General features: G+C 40.2%; 1 protein-coding gene across 2 annotated transcripts in view; it reads right to left on the reverse strand.

Annotated features, from left to right (window-relative positions):
- Positions 1–22,113, reverse strand: part of ift81 (intraflagellar transport 81 homolog) — a 68,951-nt gene that overhangs the window by 42,613 nt on the left and 4,225 nt on the right. The window contains exons 1-11 of one of the 2 annotated variants that reach the window (XM_078421629.1): positions 21,587–21,656; positions 20,163–20,317; positions 17,877–17,980; positions 16,287–16,467; positions 15,942–16,031; positions 5,697–5,762; positions 5,294–5,404; positions 4,836–4,920; positions 3,252–3,415; positions 2,181–2,276; positions 371–517 (exon numbers count right to left, since the gene is read on the reverse strand). In XM_078421629.1, coding sequence (XP_078277755.1) covers positions 371–517; positions 2,181–2,276; positions 3,252–3,415; positions 4,836–4,920; positions 5,294–5,404; positions 5,697–5,762; positions 15,942–16,031; positions 16,287–16,467; positions 17,877–17,980; positions 20,163–20,306 — 1,188 coding nt within the window. In that variant the 5' untranslated portion in view covers positions 20,307–20,317; positions 21,587–21,656. Of the gene's footprint in view, positions 1–370; positions 518–2,180; positions 2,277–3,251; positions 3,416–4,835; positions 4,921–5,293; positions 5,405–5,696; positions 5,763–15,941; positions 16,032–16,286; positions 16,468–17,876; positions 17,981–20,162; positions 20,318–21,586; positions 21,657–22,113 lie in introns of those variants that run through there. The other variant, XM_078421630.1, reaches the window with a different exon arrangement.

A 22,113-nucleotide genomic window follows, 5' to 3' on the forward strand; every position in this document is an offset into this window, starting at 1 on the left:
CATGCTGAACATTTGGTTTTTTTTCATAAAAAGATCTCAAATTAGCTCAGAATGCATTGAGCTCCAAAGTAGGCACAATGAGTCCTACACAATATTGTCACGTAAAGGAACACAGCAACAGGGCAATTGAGTCCATCACAGTTAACTTGTTGTTGAATGCAAACAAATACTCTTAATACACACTCTACCAATTTTGACTTTAGTGATTGGCTTACATGACCAATGATTAATTAGTCAATAAACATATATCAAATTAAAAATATCATATGTAACAAATATGCTGTCATTTCTTCAACCGATTAGACAGAATAAAACATTAATAGCCAATAAACCAAAGATACCTTAAATATCAGACATTCAGTTATCTTACCTCATCACCTTTCAGAACTTCTGTGCCGTCAAAATCACGAGCCTGACTTGATTTCTGAGCCAGTTCCTTCTCCATGCTCAAAATTTCTTCTCTGCATTCTTGCAACTCTTCAGCCTTTGCCTCTTTTTTTCGGGAAATGATAGAAGCCTGGGTGAAAATTAAAAATTGTTACTTTGGAATTTGATCACTTCTAACAGCACAGGAGTATAATTTCAAAAGCAGACGATGGAAATCAGAAACAATACAAAATAGTCATCCCATTGTGCAAGCCTGTAGTTTTGTTATTCGCTCAAACACAAGTCAAAGTACTGCATATAATTGCTAGAGAAAAAGCCTAAAGCTGCACATCACTGTGCATCTGTTTACAGGCTCAAACTCCATGCAGACTTCTACATGAAGTTGGTCCCAGTGATTGGCAATGTTTGTGCAGCAAAGGACCTTCCTCAAGAACCTACTCCAGAATGACATATAAAGATAGTTATAACTTGTCCAGACTTGCCTGCCTCTAACATTCACATACTGTATATTCAAAGAATTATAAACTCTTCAGAAAAGAAAAAAATGAGCTTCACGCGAACAAGGAATTTCGAGACGATGAACTAATTTGAATCTAGGTTTGTAACAAATCACAACAAAAGATGACAAGAAAACAGGAATAAAAGTAGGCCACTCTTCTCAGGCCTGCCCACTATTTCTATTTGGTCTGTCTGAAGCCTCACCTCTTCATCAGCACTCAAATCACCAAGCTTTCAAAAATGTATCTGCCCAAGAATTTCCTTTGCATCTCGGTTTTAAATAACCCACAAGCCCCCAATTTGTAACTCTGTCCCCTCATTCATATTTCCCACTCGACTAGAAACGTCTTGATATCATGTCTCCTTAGGATATCACATGTTTCAATAAGATCACCCCTCATCCTTCTAAATTTAAAAAAAAATCTATTTTTGATTGCCTCCTTTGCTCAGTATATTTTTTTATCAAATAAGGAGGACAAAAGTAAATCTACATCTAACTGGCAAAATTACAGATGTCCAACTAAGAATACTTTCAAAGGAGGAAATGAAAATCCATTTTTGGTGGGGGTGGTATATAGGGATACATACCGACGGGAGGGCATATTACCAGTATTAAGCTTCATACTAGCAGCTTCTGCAATAGATTACACGTTATTAAGGGATTTAATTCCATACAATACAATACAATACAATATATCTTTATTGTCATTGTACAGGGGTACAACGAGATTGGGAATGCGACTTCCATACGATGCAATAAATTAATTAGCTAATCAGTATAAATTTAGACAACCCAGTGAAACAAAATTAGAAACAGTTTTAAAACAGAATAAAGTCAAGTAGGTCTGTGCCGGTTCGCTGTGCGATGTGACCATCCGACTCAGCAGGACGGTTCATAGCAGCTATGGCCCTGGGGATGAAGCTGTTCCTGAGTCTGGAGGTGCGGGCGTAGAAAGCCTTGTAGCGTCTGCCCGATGGTAGAAGTTCGAACAGACTATTGCAGGGGTGTGAGGAGTCTTTGTGAATGCTGGTGGCTTTTCTGAGGCATCGGTAAACTGTAAGGGTTCCCATTAGTCATTAATGAAGGGTATCACCATATCTGGCAGAGGCAAGTGTCCCAGTTGTGGTATCAATCCAGAACAGAACTCGAGCTCTGCCCAAGGGGGCTATATCACATTAATCAACTAACTGCCATACCAAAAATGTGTTCTCCATTAAACATATTAATCCATAGATACCTACCGAGAAATATATCTAGAGCTCACCTTCTATACTAATGTTTACATTTTCATTACCTGTTGGCGGAAAAGGAAAAGTTTGTCATCCGTGGGATCATTTCTCATCATCTTCTTTTCAATTAGTTGGTTGATTTGTGTATTAATTTCCTGGATCTAAAAAAAAAAGCAGTCATATCAACAGAGAGATATGCTTTGAGTTTTTTTTAAAGTACTGACAAAATTGAGAGACAGTATAACTTTGCAAGCATAGTGCAGTAAAGTTCAAGGTACGGCTATTTCACAACAGCAGCAATATCTTGAAACTCTCGGAAGTCAAGCGGCATTTGTGGGGAGAAAAACAGTTATCACTTAAAGTTAATGACTGTAATAAATGTTTATTGAGCTGAAAAGTTTGTGAGTAGATCAATATATTGCAGAAAGTTCCTTGAAATGCCACAAGTGGTGAAGAGCTCCAATCATAAAATAAAAACACATGATGAAAAAATATAATATCTAGTATTATAAGAAAGTATTCATCATTTAGGTTAGTTATTTTTAAATTTGTTTGTGTAGGACTAATTTTTATTACAAGCTAAGGCAAAGGCTTATACCTGCTGTCAAAAAACTTCAAGGATTGAGACCTGCTGTTTGTGACAGCATATTCCTGTACATCATAGAGCCTCACTAATTAGTAGCAGGCTTCAGAGAACTGGTCCTTTCCTCCAACAAATGTATATCAGAGACAGGAGTTTTGAGCTGTGTCATGTGGTGAGGCAAGTACAAGAAGGACCTAGTTGTATTCATTGAAAAGAGCTATTAAATTTCTTCTTGGTGAGAGTATTATGCAGTTACCTAAAATTGGAGAATTCAATGTTCATACCATTGGTTTGTAAGCTACCCAAGTGGAATATGAGGTGTTATGTAAAGAAAATATTCCTGATGTTTTACCCAATTGTGAGGGCAGAAATTGTCATTCCCCTTAATTTTTATGTATTATTCTTTACAATTTAACAAACCTAAAATGCTTGTTCTCCAGATGGACACTATAGTTGTCATCCTGTCTAGGAAGGGCTGGAAAAAGTCTACATCATGCACATTTATTATAATCAACATCCAAAGAGACACAAGAACGTTGTCACATCACTGCACCTTAGCTTCAAGTTCGCTGAGATCAGATTGTCCCATTGCAGGTTCCACAACCACTTTTTGTAAAAAATGAACAGTTTTCTTCTTGCTCTCCAATTCCTTAGGAAGCTTGTCAGACACCATATACGTGTTAAATTTGATCTCCTCATCCAGCCTTTTCATCAAACCTGAAATGAACATTCAGTTATTACTAGGCATTCATTATTTTAATCACCAAACTAAAACCATGCAGATTAACTGACTGTTTATTTTGAATAGTTTCATTTTTGTTCTATTAAAATACCACATTGCTCAGAATGGAAACATTTGAAACTTCATTATTTATAAGCACCAGAATCCAAAAATGCCTAAATCCACCATCACTTCTATGCAAAGATTTCAATAATCCTCGTAGTCTCATTGTTCGGCAGGTCACCTCAACCTCCTAAAACAGAATGACATTTTTGTTTCATCATGCAGCAACTCTGCCTTCTACTGGCTGAATGCGAGGTTTCACTTATGGAGAACCATTTATCAGGTACAAATCTTTACCACAAAGTCTGCACTCGCTCAAGGTATCTCAACGCCTTCTTAAGGACAATTAAATGTGAGGCATTACCAGCAATGCCCATTTCCAATGAATGAATAAAAATGGAAACTGCTAACCTTTATTTAACTGCAAGGAGATAAACAGCTCTAACGAGAAGACAATTGAAATAAATAATGACTACAAGTGATCGCAAAATATCAAATTCTGTGGAATTAATTATTAAGGGTATCATTGACTTCAGGCAGTTAAAGAATATTGATGATATTTTATGAACCCCGACAACACTGTATGCATTATTACCTATTTTCATAAAGTATTAAGGCTGGGCATTGTGCATTTTTGTCCTTCCCTATTTACCTTCAAAATAATGGTGGGTCATGTCCTTGAACTCAATGAATGAGTTGGTTGGTTTCTGTGATGCAATATTGTAATTCCAGATTCTGACATAACAATCTCAATTTACCTTAAATGCAACCCTGTTTTACCCTGCATTCGTTTTAACTCACAGGTCATTACGGAATTCACAGTGATACATTTTGTTAAGTAGTGCAATGGACATGCTATAACAATCCCATAGGACATGGTAGGTAGTTCAGCTACTCTTTTTCATGACTTCATCTACCAATGTTCAAAAGTAATTAATAGTGACACTAGAGATGACATTAAAGGCTCTGTGTGTGTGTGTTTGCGTGTCTGTGAGGGTCTGTGTCTGTGCGCACACGCAAGCATTTTTCACTGCCTGTGCAGCAGAGCTAGTCTCCAATCATTATGGACCTCCTTGCCACTGAACTAAAACCTTGCCATATCAAAACCATCTAGTAACAATGCACCAATTATCCCACATTTATAGGAATTAACAAAAGGCATCATCAATTCCTCAGAGTTGGCGCAGAAGCAAGTGATAAACAAACTAGAGGATTTGCCCAAGCAGATAGATATCTTACCACAAGGCAGAGCTGTTTAATGAACAACCTAGTTTCTAGCCAATTTTTGGTACTAATCACAGGCTGTTTTTCCTGGCATTTCGATTTCAACACCTTGGTTTGGTCAGCACTTACTTTCAGGCTTTGCATCTGCTGAAGCTTGTCGGAGGTCCTTCAACTGCTGTTGTGCCCTTTGCAGCCTTTGCTCTGCATGGAATAACTGCAAAATTAAAAATGCAATGTAAGGGTCAACAGAATAAAAATGGCAAATGATGACAAAAATATTTCCTCTAAATGGATTGTAACCACGTTATGTTTACTTTCATAATGTCAACAGTCTTTCATGTTTCATACATCTCCCCCCATATGGTCTGTTATAGCGAGGGTTTACTGTACAATAATTTTTGTCAGTATAATCGGGTTTTTTACAGGGAGAATAAATAAGAATTTTGTAGTTTTCTTCATGATTTATTGATTAAATTAATATGATAGTAACATTCTAAACCTGTAGTACAGTTAGAATAACTGTAAACTATTCAGAATAATTCTTCATGGCCTTGCATAACTTGTCATTTCTAATGCATTTCTCACACCTGATTTTTCTGTTCCTGCTTTTGCTGCATTAAAGATTCTTCTCTTTCCTTCTCCACACGAAGCTGCCTAGCCATTTCCAACATCCTCTGGTGATTTGATACTGTGTCCACCTAGTGAAAGCATGCAAACATTGCTTTTTACGATGAGCATCTTAAGAAAATATTTTTCTATTAATAAGTAGGTGCAGATGACAGTGTGGAATTCACACCAATTACATCACCGTGCATTCATTAAGTATACATCTCCTTGCAGATATTAATTACTCTCCCAAGTCTCTGTTTACTCAGATGTGTTATTTAATCTCTCCCTTAAGCATGTTTCTTCAATCCAGATCCATGTTATTTTAACATGTGATAACTATAGCTGAGGAAATAATATCCTTACAATATAACTTAATCATACCCTCTTCTTTAAACGTTCGACCCGCTTAATGAGTTGATCCTTCTCTTCCTCCATTGCATTTATATCCTGCCGATTCAACACAAAAATGTATTGCATTTAACTTGCATTTTAAGTTTTAGATATTTTTTTATAGGTTGAGTTTCACATTAAACACCAGACATCTCTGGCTTTCAGTAACAATTTATACATAACATCTTCTGCATGGTGACACATTAGACATAATTCTGAAACATAATTCTTTAACATGATAACATTAATGTTTTTACACAAAGTTAAAAATAAAATGTATTTGACAGTCTAAGTGTTGAACATTTCAAAAGGAGGACTTGGACTTGCACAGCTCCATTCACAACCTCAGCAGATGCTAGTGTCAATATGTTCTTCTGCAGGATCACCCTTGGCACTATAAAAAATATATACATCTACTAATGGGACATGGCAGGTACAATAACAACATTTCAAAGATTCTTGGACAGGTACATGGATAGGAAAAGTTTAGAGGGATATAGGCCAAATAGCTTAGAAGGGGAACCTTGGTCAGCACGGACGAGTTGGGCTGAAGGACCCGTTTCTGTGCGAAATGACTCTATAGAGCTGCTCTTCCACTTTTATTTTACATTAAATATCTCAAGACTAACAATTTGCCCAGCTGCAGCACACAGGGAAAGTACCAAATAATTGAAAATCAGGCAGAGTCAATTAATCTATTCCCACAAAACACCAAATTTTAAAAACTAGAAAAAAATGTCATGAAGGACACAAGATGTGAAGAATATCAGCAGTAAAAGGTAAAGTCAAATCAAGAGTCATGGAGTCATACAGCTTGGAAACAGACCTTCCGGCCCAACTTGCCCATGCTGACCAAGATGGCTGGATAAGGTGTATACCAAATTAAAGGACGCCTACAGAGCTCTCCCCTGCCCACCCCTGGGACAATCCGATCACCTCTCACTGCTTCTACTGCCCGCATATACTGCCCGCATACAAACCCCTCATCCGCAAGACCAAACTTACAATAAAGACGGTCAAAATATGGCCCGAGGATGCCACCCTACAACTCCAGGACTGCTTTGATCGCACCAACTGGGACCTGTTTGCACAACTGGCGACCTGCGGTTCAGAAGTAGATTTTTGAGGAGTACACATCCACTGTGCTCTCCTACATCAACTGCTGTGTGGAGAATGTCACGGAGGACAAGGAAATAAAGATGTTCCCAAACCGGAAAACCTGGATGAATAAGGAGGTACAGAACCTGTTGAGGGCACGCAACAATGCCTTTAAATCTGGTGACACTTCAGCATACAGTGTTGCCAGATCAAACCTGAACAAAGGTATTAAAAGGGCCAAAGACACCCACAGGCAACGGGTGGAAGACCACTTCAACACCACGGACACCAGAAGCATGTGGCAGGGTGTCAGAGACATCACTGGCTACAAGAGCAGCCCTGCCTGCCCCCACAGCGATATCACACTAACCAATGAGCTAAACACCTTTTTTGCCCACTTCGAAACTGGCAACACCACCTTGAGTGGAAGAACCCCAGCCGAGGCGGAGGGACTGGTCTTGCAACTGAGCACACAGGAAGTACAACGCGCTCGGCAAAGGGTCAACCCACGCAAGGCTGCAGGCCCGGATGGAGTTCAAGGAAGGGTACTTAGGGACTGTGCTGAACAGTTGGCTGAGGTATTCACCAGGATCTTTAACCTGTCACTATCTCTGGCTAAGGTCCCCAAGTGCCTGAAGTCAGCTACCATAGTGCCGGTGCCGAAAAAAGCAAAGATCACCAACCTGAACGACTACTGTCCGGTTGCCCTAACTCCTATAGTCATGAAGTGCTTTGAAAGGCTGGTCCTCTCACACATCAAATCCAGCATCCCTGACTCACTGGACCCACATCAATTTGCATACAGGGAAAATAGATCCACAGAGCACGCCATCTCTCAGGCTCTTCACACTGTCCTGACTCACCTGGAGAGACAGGGCACGTACGTGAGGATGCTATTCATTGACTATAGCTCTGCCTTCAGCACGGTCATCCCCACCAAGCTCATCACCAAACTCCACCAGCTAGGCCTCAGCTCGTCATTATGCAACTGGATCCTGGACTTCCTGCTGGAGCGACCGCAGGCAGTGAGAATGGGCCCGCACCTGTCCTCCACTATCACCCTGAGTACTGGCACACCACAGGGCTGTGTTCTGAGCCCCATGCTCTACTCCCACGACTGTGTTCCTGCATTCGACACCAAAACCATTGTCAAGTTTGCAGACGACACAACGGTGATCGGGCTGATCACCAACGGTGATTAAACAAAATACACAGCGGTGCAGAACCTGGCGGACTGGTGCTCTGATAACAACCTGTCCCTAAACACCTCCAAGACCAAGGAGCTGATCATCAACTTCCGTAGGTCACACAACGGGGAATATGCCCCGATCTTTATCAACGGGGACAGTGTGGAGAGAGTGTCCAGCTTCAAGCTTCTGGGCACTCACATTTCGGAGGGCCTAACATGGTCCAATAACATTGCTCTGCTGGTCAAGAAGGCACAGCAATGACTGTTCTACCTAAGAACACTGAAGAAGTCTGGTCTACCCCAACAGCTGCTGACGACATTCTACCGCTGCACCATAGAGAGCACCCTAACACATGGCATCCCTGTGTGGTACCTCAGCTGCACGGAGGCAGAGAGGAAAGCTCTTCAGCGGGTAGTCCATAGAGCTCAGAGGACCATCGGAACACAGCTACCAGCCTTGGAGGGCATCTACAACACACGATGCCTCAGAAAAGCCACCAGCATCCACAAAGACTCTTCACACCACTGCAACAGTCTGTTCGAACTTCTACCATCGGGCAGACGATACAAGGCCTTCTATGCCCGCACCTCCAGACTCAGGAACAGCTTCATCCCCAGGGCCATAGCTGCTATGAACCGGTCCTGCTGAGCCGAATGGTCATATCCGGCACAGATCTGCTTGCACTTTATTCTGTTTTAAAACTGTTACAATTTGTTTCATTGGGTTGTTTAAATTAATATTGACTAGCTAATTAAATTATTGCATCGTATGGGAGGCGCATTCCCAATCTCATTGTACCCCTGTACAATGACAATAAAGATATATTGTATTGTATAGTACTGTATCTACATAATGGTAACTCAATGCACATTAATGCATGAAATTAATCTTTGGAACACATTTTGACTAACAAATTAGTTTGTGTATCAGTAGAATCTGCAATACCTTGAATACTTTGAATATACTTGATGTATTCAATAGACAAGAGACAAGAGGTGCAGGAGGAGGCCATTCGGCCCTTCGAGCCAGCACCGCCATTCAATGTGATCATGGCTGATCATTCTCAATCAGTACCCCGTTCCTGCCCTCTCCCCATACCCCCTGACTCCGCTATCCTCAAGATCTCTATCTAGCTCTCTCTTGAATGCATTCAGAGAATTGGCCTCCACTGCCATCTGAGGCAGAGAATTCCACAGATTCACAACTCTCTGACTAAAAAAGTTTTTCCTCATCTCAGTTCTAAATGGCCTACCCCTTATTCTTAAACTGTGGCCCCTTGTTCTGGACTCCCCCAACATTGGGAACATGTTTCCTGCCTCTAACGTGTCCAACCCCTTAATAATCTTATACGTTTCGATAAGATCTCCTCTCATCCTTCTAAATTCCAGTGTATACAAGCCTAGTCGCTCCAGTCTTTCAACATATGATAGTCCCGCCATTCCGGGAATTAACCTAGTAAACCTACGCTGCACGCCCTCAATAGCAAGAATATCCTTCCTCAAATGTGGAGACCAAAACTGCACACAGTACTCCAGGTGCGGTCTCACTAGGGCCCTGTACAACTGCAGAAGGACCTCTTTGCTCCTATACTCAACTCCTCGTTATGAAGGCCAACATTCCATTGGCTTTCTTCACTGCCTGATGTACCTGCATGCTTCCTTTCAGTGACTGATGCACTAGGACACCCAGATCTCGTTGTACGTCCCCTGTTCCTAACTTGACACCATTCAGATAATACTCTGCCTTCCTATTCTTACCACCAAACTGGATAACCTCACACTTATCCACATTAAACTGCATCTGCCATGCATCCGGCCACTCACACAACCTGTCCAAGTCACCCTGCAACCTCATAGCATCTTCCTCACAGTTCACACTACCACCCAGCTTTGTATCATCTGCAAATTTGCTAATGGTACTTTTAATCCCTTCATCCAAGTCATTAATGTATATTGTAAATAGCTGCGGTCCCAGCACCGAGCCTTGTGGTACCCCACTAGTTACTGCCTGCCATTCTGAAAGGGACCCATTTATCCCCACTCTTTGCTTTGTCTGTCAACCAATTTTCTATCCATGTCAGTACCCTACCTCCAATACCATGTGCTCTAATTTTGCCCACTAATCTCCTATGTGGAACCTTGTCAAAGACTTTCTGAAAGTCAAGGTACACCACATCCACCGGCTCTCCCCTGTCAATTTTCCTAGTTACATTCTCAAAGAATTCCAGAAGATTAGTCAAGCATGATTTCCCCTTCGTAAATCCATGCTGACTCGGAACAATCCTGTTACTACTATCCAAATGCTCCGCAATTTTGTCTTTTATAATTGACTCCAGCATCTTCCCCACCACTGATGTCAGACTAACTGGTCTATAATTTCCCGTTTTCTCTCTCCCTCCTTTCTTAAAAAGTGGGACAACATTAGCTACCCTCCAATCCACAGGAACTGATCCTGAATCTTTTGAACATTGGAAAATGATCACCAATGCGTCCACAATTTCTAGCGCCACCTCCTTAAGTACTCTGGGATGCAGACCATCAGGCCCTGGAGATTTATCAGCCTTCAGTCCCATCAGTCTACCCAACACCATTTCCTGCCAAATGTAGATTTCCTTCAGTTCCTCCGTCACCCTAGGATCTCTGGCCACTAGAACATCTGGGAGATTGCTTGTATCTTCCTTAGTGAAGACAGATCCAAATTACCGGTTCAACTCGTCTGCCATTTCCTTGTTCCCCATAATAAATTCCCCCGCTTCTGACTTCAAGGGACCCACATTTGCCTTGGCTATTTTTTTCCTCTTTACATACCTAAAAAAGCTTTTACTATCCTCCTTTATATTATTGGCTAGTTTCCCTCGTACCTCATCTTTTCTCCCCGTATTGCCTTCTTAGTTATCTTCTGTTGCTCTTTAAAAGAGTCCCAATCCTCTGGCTTCCCACTCTTCTTTGCTTTGTTGTACTGCTCTTTTATTTTTATGCTGTCCTTGACTTCCCTTGTCAGCCACGGGTGTCTCTTACTCCCCTTGGAATCTTTCCTCCTCTTTGGGATAAATTGATCCTGAAACTTCTGCATTATTCCCAGGAATACCTGCCATTGCTGTTCCACCGTCTTCCCTGCTAGGACCTCCTTCCAGTCAATTCTGGCCAGCTCCTGCCTCATGCCTCTGCCTCATGCCTCATCCCTTTACTGTACTGTAATACTGACACTTCCGATTTTCCCTTCTCCCTCTCAATTTGTAGAGTAAAACTTATCATATTGTGATCACTGCATCCTAATGGCTCTTTTACCTCAAGTTCCCTTATCAGATCAGGTTCATTACACAGAAATTGAAGACTGAAGAATTGAAGAAATTGAAGAAATTGAAGACATTCAAATTGGAGACTGAAATTGAAATTGAATCAGGTATGGGGTGAGAAAGGGAAAGTGGTTTGTAGCCAAGAATGGATCAGTAACAATTTTATTAAAGGACAAAATGGGCTTAAAGGGGCAATTGGCTTAATGCTGCTCCTGTTTCTTGAGCTCTTGTGAGTGATATTGTCTTTCCGAATGTCCTACCCCCGTCCCAGGAAAGGATCATGAGAGGCGAGTTTGTGTAAAATAGGCTTCCAAAAGTATAGATATTTATCATTAAATACTAAAAAAACTGGTTCAAATTTAAGGGGTGATAAATACAATCTCTACAATAGATAGATGGATAGGTAAAGATGCATGGATAGGAAAGGTTGAGATGAATATGGGACAATAACAGGCAAATTGGACAAACTTAGATGTGGCATCTTGATTGGTGTGAATGATATGTGCCAAAGGGTCAGTTTCCGTGCAAAACGACTCTATAACTCTACAATATCATATTGGTTTTAATAGAACTGGTGGATGAATTCATGAATCCACTCAGGGGAAATTATATGTTTGAAAAAAAGAGGGCAAGGACAAATGTGAAAAATAGATGTGTGACTGTTAAAGGGGTCAATTTATGGAATAGTTGCAACAATGAATTAAAAGAGTGTAGTAATGTATGTAAATTCAAGAAAATGTTCAAAAGTATTATATTTGAAAGATACAAAATATGTGATTAGCACTGAGAAATGACAGAAATGATGGTTCTTGATTATATTTGTGTTTCTTTCTATGTCATGTTTATCAGCTTCTGACTGATGATGTGTTTTTTTAAATTATATTTTGTTAAGTATTAAGGGTAGGCATAATAAGCTTTGGCTTCTGCCTGCACCTTTTTTTTGTTCGGTCAGAAAATATCATGTGTGATTATATTGTTTTATTTTTGATACAATGATTTCGTACTATTTAACTTTCACAACTGTATGGTCAATCTGTTGTATTGTATTGACCGGAAAAAAAATAAAATAAATAAACAGACAAATCAGATAAATAAATAAATAAAATGATGAAAGATTTTCCGACCCATTTGAAATTCACAGTTTCTACTATCTTCTGATAAACTCTTTGATTTTAAAATTCTCATACTTGCCTTTGGTTCTTGCATGATTTTGTAGGATCCCTATTATATTTCTTATCTGGCATCTTCCATATCTCCAATTTTCATTGCTCCCCCTTTAGTAAGTCTGTCCTTAACTGTCCAGCCCCACGATGTACAATTCCCTTTCTAAATCTCTCCACTTTTAAGACGATCAAGATAACCTACCACGTTTTTGTTACTAGTCCAGTCTACTATTGAAATCTAAAATTGCTTAGTATTACGCTAAGGTTATTAATCACTCATCTAAAGCACCTAGGTTAAAGGTACTACATAAATACAAATTGTGGTTGCAAAGATTTTAATTCCACAAGCAGGTTAAAGTAGCTGATTAAAGTAGCTGAGGGAGGAGCCAGCGCTGCCGTCGCAGCTGCGGCTTGCCTGCAGTCCGTCTGTCTTTTGTGTTTTTTGTTGTTTTTGTATGAATTGTAGTTTTAATATGGTGTAGTGTTTGTATGTTATGTTTGGGGGGGGGGGGGGGGGGAGGGGAGGGAACGGGAACTGTAAAATTCTCTCTCCCGAACGGAGACGCGACCTTTGTTTCTGTGTCATGTCTCCGTTCCCGTTGCGGCCTACCAGCGGCCATGCGGCCTACCAGCGGATGCTGCGGGAGCGGCTGCGATTCGTCTCCGGAGGCTCCGGCGCGGGCCGCGTGGACGTCGGAAGCCCGCAGGCCCCTGGGTGGGGGCCGACATCGGGAGCTCCGGCAGCGGCAGAGGCAGCGTGTTCGCCCGCCCCGAATCGCGGGGCTTGGGTCGGCCCACCGCGGACCTTTCACCGTCCGGTGCGGCCTGAAATAGGCTGTGGACCTTTCACCGTCCAGCGGGGGCTTCAATATCGGGAGCCCCGACCGCCCCGACGTGGCAACTCCAACAGCCTGACCGCAGGAGAAGACGGCAGGGAAGAGAAAAATACATTTTTGGCCTTCCATTACAGTGAGAAGGGACTGGAGGAGACTCACTGTGATGGATGTTTCTTTTTGTTTGGTGTTAGTTGTGATTGTATGTGTTATTGCATTTTTATTGATTATTCTTATTGGTCTTATTGTTTAACTGCGGGTAATGTTTCATTTCACTACACATTTATGTGTATGTGACAAATAAACGACTATTGACTATTGAGGTGGACGCGATTTTCTTTTTAAACAGTTAGGCAACACACAAGATTTAAATTTTGGCAAAAAGACAACTAAAGGAAAATGTATTACCGCGAAAAAAGCAAACACAAAACCAAAAGCAGCAATGCTTCCTTATTTACTGCCACGCTAAAAATGTAATTAAAATATTTTAAGTTGAATAAAAATGAAAAGTTAGGAATTTAGAATAAAATAAATCTTACTGGTACACTAAAAAAAATGCATGGAGGAATTTCAATTCTTGTGCATTCAGGCAAATATCCAAGAAATTGTCTTCCCACATCGCGAACTAGGAGCTATTAATGGGCTGGAAGATTCTGGAAAAATAACTTTTAAATGAATTTGTGGGAAATAAACCAAAGGTATTGATATAAATACTTCATATTCAAATTACAAGGAAGCAATTGCAAGCATTGTTGAGTCACTATTTCAGGCGGTTAAAAGCAAAAATTACATTCATGATATGACCACATCAAGTCACACATAACGTTTTGCATATCCATATGCGAAAAAGTTATTTTGAATTGCAATCACTGGAAAAGTGTAGAAAATTCCCACAAATAGCAGTTGGACGAATGAAAGGTATAACTTTATTGGTTGAAGGGAAAATGTAAAAGGAAATTCCTTGGAATCGTTCAAGAAATAAGTGTGTCAGAATTTAAGATTCTTATCAATATAAGGATTAAGGTGAGACAAATGCCTTTCCTCATTTGTCAGACTCATCAGGGAAGAGATGAAGCATGGCTTCAGGGCAAAAATTTCAAATAAATCCTTGAGTAGGTCTAAAACTTTTACATTTCCTATACAAAGGCAATAGTATTGTTAACAAATCAACTTTGTGTACACAGCTGATCAAATTTTTTTTTCATACCTTCAGTCAAGATGAATTTTCAAACCAGCACAGAACCCTCAATAATAAAATAAGAAATTGCTGTATGTACTTAGTAGGCAGCAACAGCAAAGCAAGTTAACATTTCAGGTCAAAGACTGAGAAAGAGAGAAAACATGTTGGTTTCAGATTGCAGAGAGGATGAGCCTGGGATCGAAGGACAAAGGCTGAGACTTCGAGGTCATCGTAGGGATAAGATGCAAATAGGGTCACCTAGACAATGATTTGATGAGGACAATATGAGAGAGAAATTCTGAACAGAGAAGCAATGAAATAAGAGCATGTAGAGAGCAAGAACACAAACACATGAATGTAAAAGGTGTGCAATAATGCAAATACAATGGCCAATTTGGACAAAGCAAAATACCTGAAGCTGTAGAACACAATATTTAGTCCAGAAGGCAGCAAAGACAAAAGATGAAGTGAAACCTTGATATAACAGGATGTGGGTGGCCATTGAGACACTGGTTAGAATGGGAGTAGGACAGGGGAGACAAAAGGAGGCTCACAATTAACTCTGCCAACACAAGTGTTTTGCAAAGAGATCGCCCAATCTCCAATTGATTTTGCCAATTCAGAGTAGATCACACTGAACACCAAATAAGAAGAAATGAAAGTGAACCTCTGGTCCACTTGAAAAGATTTGTTGGATCCCAGGTTGGTGGGAAGAAAAGAAGTGAAAGGGCAGGGTTGCATCTCCTGCAGTTGCATGCAAATACTGCAAGATGGGGATTAGCTAATGAAAATTGAATCACTGACTAGAGTCAAGAAAGGATAACCGCTTCAAAATGCTGAAAGAGGAGGGGAGTGAAATATGTATCTCGTGGTGTAATCTTGTTAATGGCAGCAGAAATTGCAACGGTTGATCTGCTGTTTGTAAAGCCTGGTGGGGTGAAAGGCAAGAACCAGTGAAACTATCCTTCTCTCTGCAGAAGTGTGCAAGATGAGATACAGGAAATAAATAAGATGTGGCCAAGAGGTCCCATTCATCAGATTTTTAAAAATCAGTTCTGTAGCTGCAAATGTACAAACATCTCTATTTCTGGCCCTTCTTTGACTCTTCCCTTTCTGGATGTTTCCTGTCTCCATCTCAGGGGATAGACTCAGAGCAAATATCTGTTACAAGCCTAAAGAGCCGTGAAGCTATCTCAACTATACTTCCGAATACTTCTGAATTACATAAGGACCTCATGATTCCTGTTTAAAACTCTCACTATTACAAATAGTCCGAAGAAGGGTTCTGACTCAAAACGTTATCTATCCATGTTCTCCAGAGATGCTACCTGACCCGCTGAGTTACTCCACCAGTGTCATTTTTAGTAAACCAGCATCTGAGGTTCCTTGTATCTCATGTTTAACACACTTGCATGTGTGGCAGATTATCCAAACTCACTCGACAAAACTTGTGCCTTAGCTGTAATTTATCACTTACCCGTCTTATTTCTGCTGTTGAAAAACCGGAGTTCTTCAGCTGTTCACATTCCTTGTGCAAGGTTTTGAACCCTTCTACTAATTCCTCATACTGCAAACATAAGCCAGAATGATTCTTAAACACATTTCTGCCAGCTTCAATATCCTATAGATTTAAACAAATCTAGCTTGTTTTATTCTATTAGTGTTTGTGATTAAATATGAAACAAAGGTGAACTAAATATTGTATATGAATAATCAACAGAGCAAAATACAGATTGGAGCAATTGGAGAATATAAATAAATAAGCATCCGTGCTATGTTATAGTAACAATCCATACTCTGAATGACAGGTCTAACTACGCACCTGATGATAAGTGTCAGACACCACATCATCCTGCAGAAAGTCGGCAGGGATCTCCACCTTGACGAGGAAGCGTGCCAGATATGCTCTCTTTTTAAGATCATTTGTTCGTTGTAGGAGCCAATGTAAAATGGGATGTATTATAGACTTACTCCCAGTGACCAGACCTGGTCGAAAGGCATTCCTGGAGCAATTAACACAGTAGCACAATCAGATTTATCATTTAACCAGCCCTTTGAAGTATACCAACTAACTATTACAACTAGAAACAAGGAACTGCAGATGCTGGTTTACAAAAAGAGGAACAAGGTGCTGGAGTAACTCAGCAGGTCAGTCAGCATCTCTGGAGAACATGGATAGGTGATATTTGGGTCAGGACCGTACTTCAGACTGATTGGTCTGATTTGTTTTGTAAACCAGCATCCGCAGTTCCTGGTCACTCCATTTTACTGCTCCACTGCAAAATCTCCTCAAGGTTTGCCCACTTTGAAATAGTTCTCCTCCTCTCTCTGACAATCAATCTGAAGAAGGCCTCCCTATGATTTGTTTTAGATAATCGCTGGGTGTTTGCTTTCGCAGGCTCATTTTGCGTCCTTCAGCCTATCCACAGTCCACTGATGGCTTGAATGCGGCCGAGGTTGCGTAGCAACCCAGCACTCGGCCCGGGCGGCCGACATTGGTGGAGCGGGAGCAAGTGGCCGCTTGCTGGGTGACGTCACCTTGTCCCGTATTTGGGAGTGAGGAAGTTGGCACCCCTAAGTGGGGGAGACGCCAAAGAGATTTAATCATTAAAACGTGGAAATTTAAAAAACTCCAAAGGGAGAGGAGAGAGAGGGGGGGGTGGGGGGGAAACTAACCCCGAGAATGAAAACCCACAAGCGCCTGGCGGTCCAACCATGAACACTGCTGGTAACACTCAAATACGGGACAAGGGCCGTCCCGTACATGACAACCCAATTTAGCCCAAAATACGGAATGTCTGGCTAATACGGGACAGTTGGCAACCCTAATTATCACACCAGTAGATGTTGACAGCATCCTCCTAATTTCTTTCAACTACTCCGGTTGTATTCAAGATCTCATCAGTGAGACAAAAATTCCTCTTTTGTTCTTTTCCAAAGATAGGTAAAGAAATAAGTGCACAGTAAAACAACAGAGGAAACTACCGAATACCAATTAAGTAATCAGGAGGAAACATTGGTCTGGACGCTTGGTAGAGAATTGGCACTTAAAACTTAGTAAACAGAGCACTCGACAGTAAAAAGCAAATCCAAAACTGCATCCTGATAGCAACTTACATTAAAAAAAGTTATTTTTTTCCTGACTAATCAGTCCTGACTTAGTCTTCCTCCTTTCCATAACAGTATATATTCTAAATGCTGAACACACAGCCAGAAGATTATCTTATGAATTGACAGTGCTTACTCTATGATTGCATGCCCAATTAGTGAATATTTGGTAATAAAGAAGAGAGAAGAATAAAAACAGGTGACCTGTCCATTTTTCCCACTGAAGAAAAGGGAAAATAAAACAGCTAAAGAGAAAATAGTGAAATAAATATTGTTTGAGATAAGACGGTAAAATACTACCCACAGATCAGAAACATTTCCAGGTGGCTTGTACTTCAGAATTCCCAGAAGGCTAAACATTCGCTTGGCTGTTTGATCTGGTGCTTCCTCTCGTATGTCGATATTGTGCTACCAGAAAAGACAAATATATTGTTATCATTATTTGATGTTAAATTTGGTATTTGCAGGGCGTGTTTAAATTATAGAGAAATGGGTGAATGGGGGAATGGAGACTGATTGGTGTAAATCATTGGAGATGGGGAGAGTGATAAGCATTTGAGAGTTTCTATGATTCTCCTTCTCGACAATTTTGTACTGTGAAAATGTTATGGGAATTAGATGATTGCTCCTTTAGCTGGTAAAGACAATGTGTAACTTAATTAAACATGCCAGATAATCCCATATATAATTCCTGAGTTAATGAGATAATTGATTCAGTGAGGGTGCACCATTAGTTACAGTGCCCCATACCTGGATAATAGCTGGGGAAAACAAAAGCAAACTATCACAATACTGATTGTAATCCAGCAAAGTGTTAAAATGCATTTATTGATATCAATGGAAATAGGCTGAGGTTTTTTGTGGTGGCTCTACAACTGAATACCTTGGCAACATTCAACTGTCTACTTCATGGCACAAAGAACAGCCTTATCTAATACAATGGAATCAATGTTTGAGACAAGTGAAATGTTAAAAAAACATGTTTGTGCAAAGTCTGATACTTCTGACTGCAATGCCTTCCATCAAATCTGTGAAAGTCAAAACATTCAAAAACATTTTAAAACTATTTAAAGCAAAAGGACGTCAGAAATGAAAAAGTTTAAAATGAAATCCAAATCTCTTGAGAGTAATTTTAATTATTAAGCAAACAATAACTTGATTTATCTCATATCATCCCTCCAATCACTTGTTTAACGAATAAGCTCACAAGGTTTAACCTGGTGAAGGATCCAAGATAATATGCCTTACTGTAAATACTGAGAAGTCTCAGAAAGTCCCAGTTCCACATATACTTTCTTTATAGGGCATTCAGTAGCAAATCATTGCTGGGTATCCACAAGGCAAGAATCCAAAAACAAATTGAAATGAGAAATAAAATCCAGGCTACTATTAGTTTAATTGTTTTAGCATCCTAAATCATGGACGATTTACAATCAAAGGTGAAGCTGTATTCATGGGTGCTTGCCACAGATCTGAGTGAGGAACGAGACTACAGTTTGAATAAAAAGGATTAGTAAAACCCTTTAGTTCTTAAATATTAACAGAACAATCAGTAAAGTTACAATTTTCACTGTGGCCAAATTTTGTGCGGCACACATATTTTTCCAGGCTTTTTTGCTGGACCAAAACAACTGCGAAAACTAAATCCTTATCAAAATAATGACAAAATGAATTTCCTGGCAAGCACTTAGGCACCCAAACGTGTTTACAAAAATACCTTACTCTAGATTAATCAATTTTTCAGTTTCATACATGAACAAACTTCTGATCCATTTGCTTTTACATGATGTATTGCTGTCTATTGACATATTCTGTGAGAAAATGTGATGAAATCTGATATCAATAGTAATTGGAAAACTATATCAAATAATTAGCACAAGCCATTAAATGTGCAATCATAAAGCAATCTCTAGACTGGCAAGAGCTGTGCAGCCAAACCAAGAGAGAGAGGAGATAGCAGCTTCCAAAACATCCAACAGATGGGCGGCACGGTAGCGCAGCGGTAGAGTTGCTGCTTTACAGCGAATGCAGCGCCGGAGACTCAGGTTCGATCCTGACTACGGGTGCTGTACTGTAAGGAGTTTGTACGTTCTCCCCGTGACCTGCGTGGGTTTTCTCCGAGATCTTCGGTTTCCTCCCACACTCCAAAGACGTACAGGTTTGTAGGTTAATTGGCTGGGTAAATGTAAAAAATTGTCCCTAGTGGGTGTAGGATAGTGTTAATGTACGGGGATCGCTGGGCGGCACGGACTTGGTGGGCCGAAAAGGCCTGTTTCCGGCTGTATATATATGATATGATATGATATGATATGATAATGATGAGAGAGATTTAAGGATCCAGGTGATCCCTTAACATACACCGCAGGTGCTTCCCATTCCTTAGCAATGCATGTGGTCACTGTGCCTGTGGAGTGCGGCCCTGAGCATCACATCAGTAGCACTATCTATAGCACATGTTATATGTTATAATGACCTATTTTTAATGCTAATCCATTAGCACTTGTGTTTCTGGGAAAGTATCTTGCACATTAAGCAACATACCAATGCGCCAGTTAGGGTATGGCAGCTCCATTATTCATGTTAAACATACCTTTGGATCAATCGCTGCCAGAACCTCATTGAGAACCTGTAGCAGCTGCAGTGGCTCTAATGAATCAAAGGTGATCAGGTTGAAATTTTTCTTGAAGGGGTCCTTATTGAGCTGTTCTACAACAAACTTGATCTGTTCACTCATTTTAGTTAGTCCTGAAAGAAAACAAAAGCATGTAATTCATAGGTCAACTCTTTTTGGTATCAAAATGTAAGTGAACTTTCCAGAGTATGACAGAACTTGAAGAAGCATGCAGATTATTTCATTTTATATTCCCTCAGCAAACTAATAAATGCTAGAAACAGTTCAAATGCACAAATACGAGTGTAACATTTTGAGGGGGAAATAGAATTGGTTGGATGACTGGTGCTTAACCTGAACCATTAGTTCTGTCTTTCTCACTTTTCCACAGAGGTTGCCAGGAATTTAAAAGAAATCTAGACACTGTTAATAATGCAAACAAAACTATCAGATTGTCAGAAAAAACCTACGTTCCACATCAATGTCTCGACCCATTCCTTCTCTCCTGAGATACTGCCTGACCTGCTGAGTTACTCCAGCATTTTGTGAATAAATACCTTCGATTTGTACCAGCATCGGCAGTTATTTTCTTACACTACAATGTAATTCAAGAGATGAAATCTGCCATATAAAGATTAAAGTCACGCAGAATTAGAACAATAGAATATTGTTAGAATATTGTTATTATTAGAATAAGGAATAGAAGAACTTGGTCAAATTACCAATTTCCCTCATCCTTGTGATGTCTGTTCAGTAAGGAAAAGCATTGAAGAGTACATTCAACATCTCCTTCAATAAGTCAGCACAATCTTTGGCAGACTAAGCACCAGTGATTCTTGCATTCTATATGCTTTTGAGACTGGGCCTGCATGTACACATTAGTCACTACAACAAGGCAAGACCTTATGACATTGGATAGAAGATGATTTAACAAGAAACTGAGTGGGGATAAGTGAATAATATTTTAACATCATCAATGACGACAGCCGTCACCAATTACTGCTCACTTAGTATGTTTTTGTTGGTTTACTTCAACAAGCAACGTTTAACAGTTTCAAACTTATGCGAGAATAAAATGTAGGCCAAATTAAATATCCGAGGTCAGAAGAATCTTGACTGGGAAGACAGGTTTGACTTAAAATTGCGAACAGTTATTCAACCTTTCGGATTTTTTTTATTTGCGAGACTATGATAGGACAACCAAATCTGTCGCGTGTTTACAGATAAACATTATATGACAATATAAAATTAACCATCAGATGCTCGTTGCTGGGTGCTTGAGCCTTGAGGCCTCCATCACTGGAGGAGGACTTGATATCACGGGTGAGCAGCGCCCACTTTTAATTTACCCACAACGTCAACTGTTGTAAGATTAAGTAAATAAATAACAACAGACAACTTACAGGGGGATTTTTGTTCCGGATAATTTAAAACTCTTTGAACGAAGCTGCTTGGAAACCGTGAGTTGTTTACCGGAAATAGTTTTACTATGAGCGGAAGCGAGCGGTTGCCGGGCAACGAAAGCGCCCAGGCCGGCCTGCGCTCACACAAGGCCGTTTAAACCATGCAGTTTAACGCTTGTCCCGACGCTGTAATATTACTACTGAAGCAATGGGTAAGAAATCAGTGTGTTCCTTTGCAAATAAGGAAGTGAGAAACGTTAGCTATAAAGAGAAGGATGACATATAGTATAAGAAAATAACTGCAGATGCTGGTACAAATCGAAGGTATTTATTCACAAAATGCTGGAGTAACTCAGCAGGTAAGGCAGCATCTCAGGAGAGAAGGAATGGGTGAAGTTTCGGGTCGAGACCCTTCTTCAGACTGATCAAGAGGAGGATGACATATCTATCATAGTATCGACTCTTCGCAGATGATGCCCATAATTTATAGAGAGATTAAAACACCAGAAGGTATTTATTCACAAAAT

This window comes from Rhinoraja longicauda, chromosome 25 (genome assembly GCF_053455715.1).
Source record: "Rhinoraja longicauda isolate Sanriku21f chromosome 25, sRhiLon1.1, whole genome shotgun sequence".
NCBI lineage: Eukaryota > Metazoa > Chordata > Chondrichthyes > Rajiformes > Arhynchobatidae > Rhinoraja > Rhinoraja longicauda.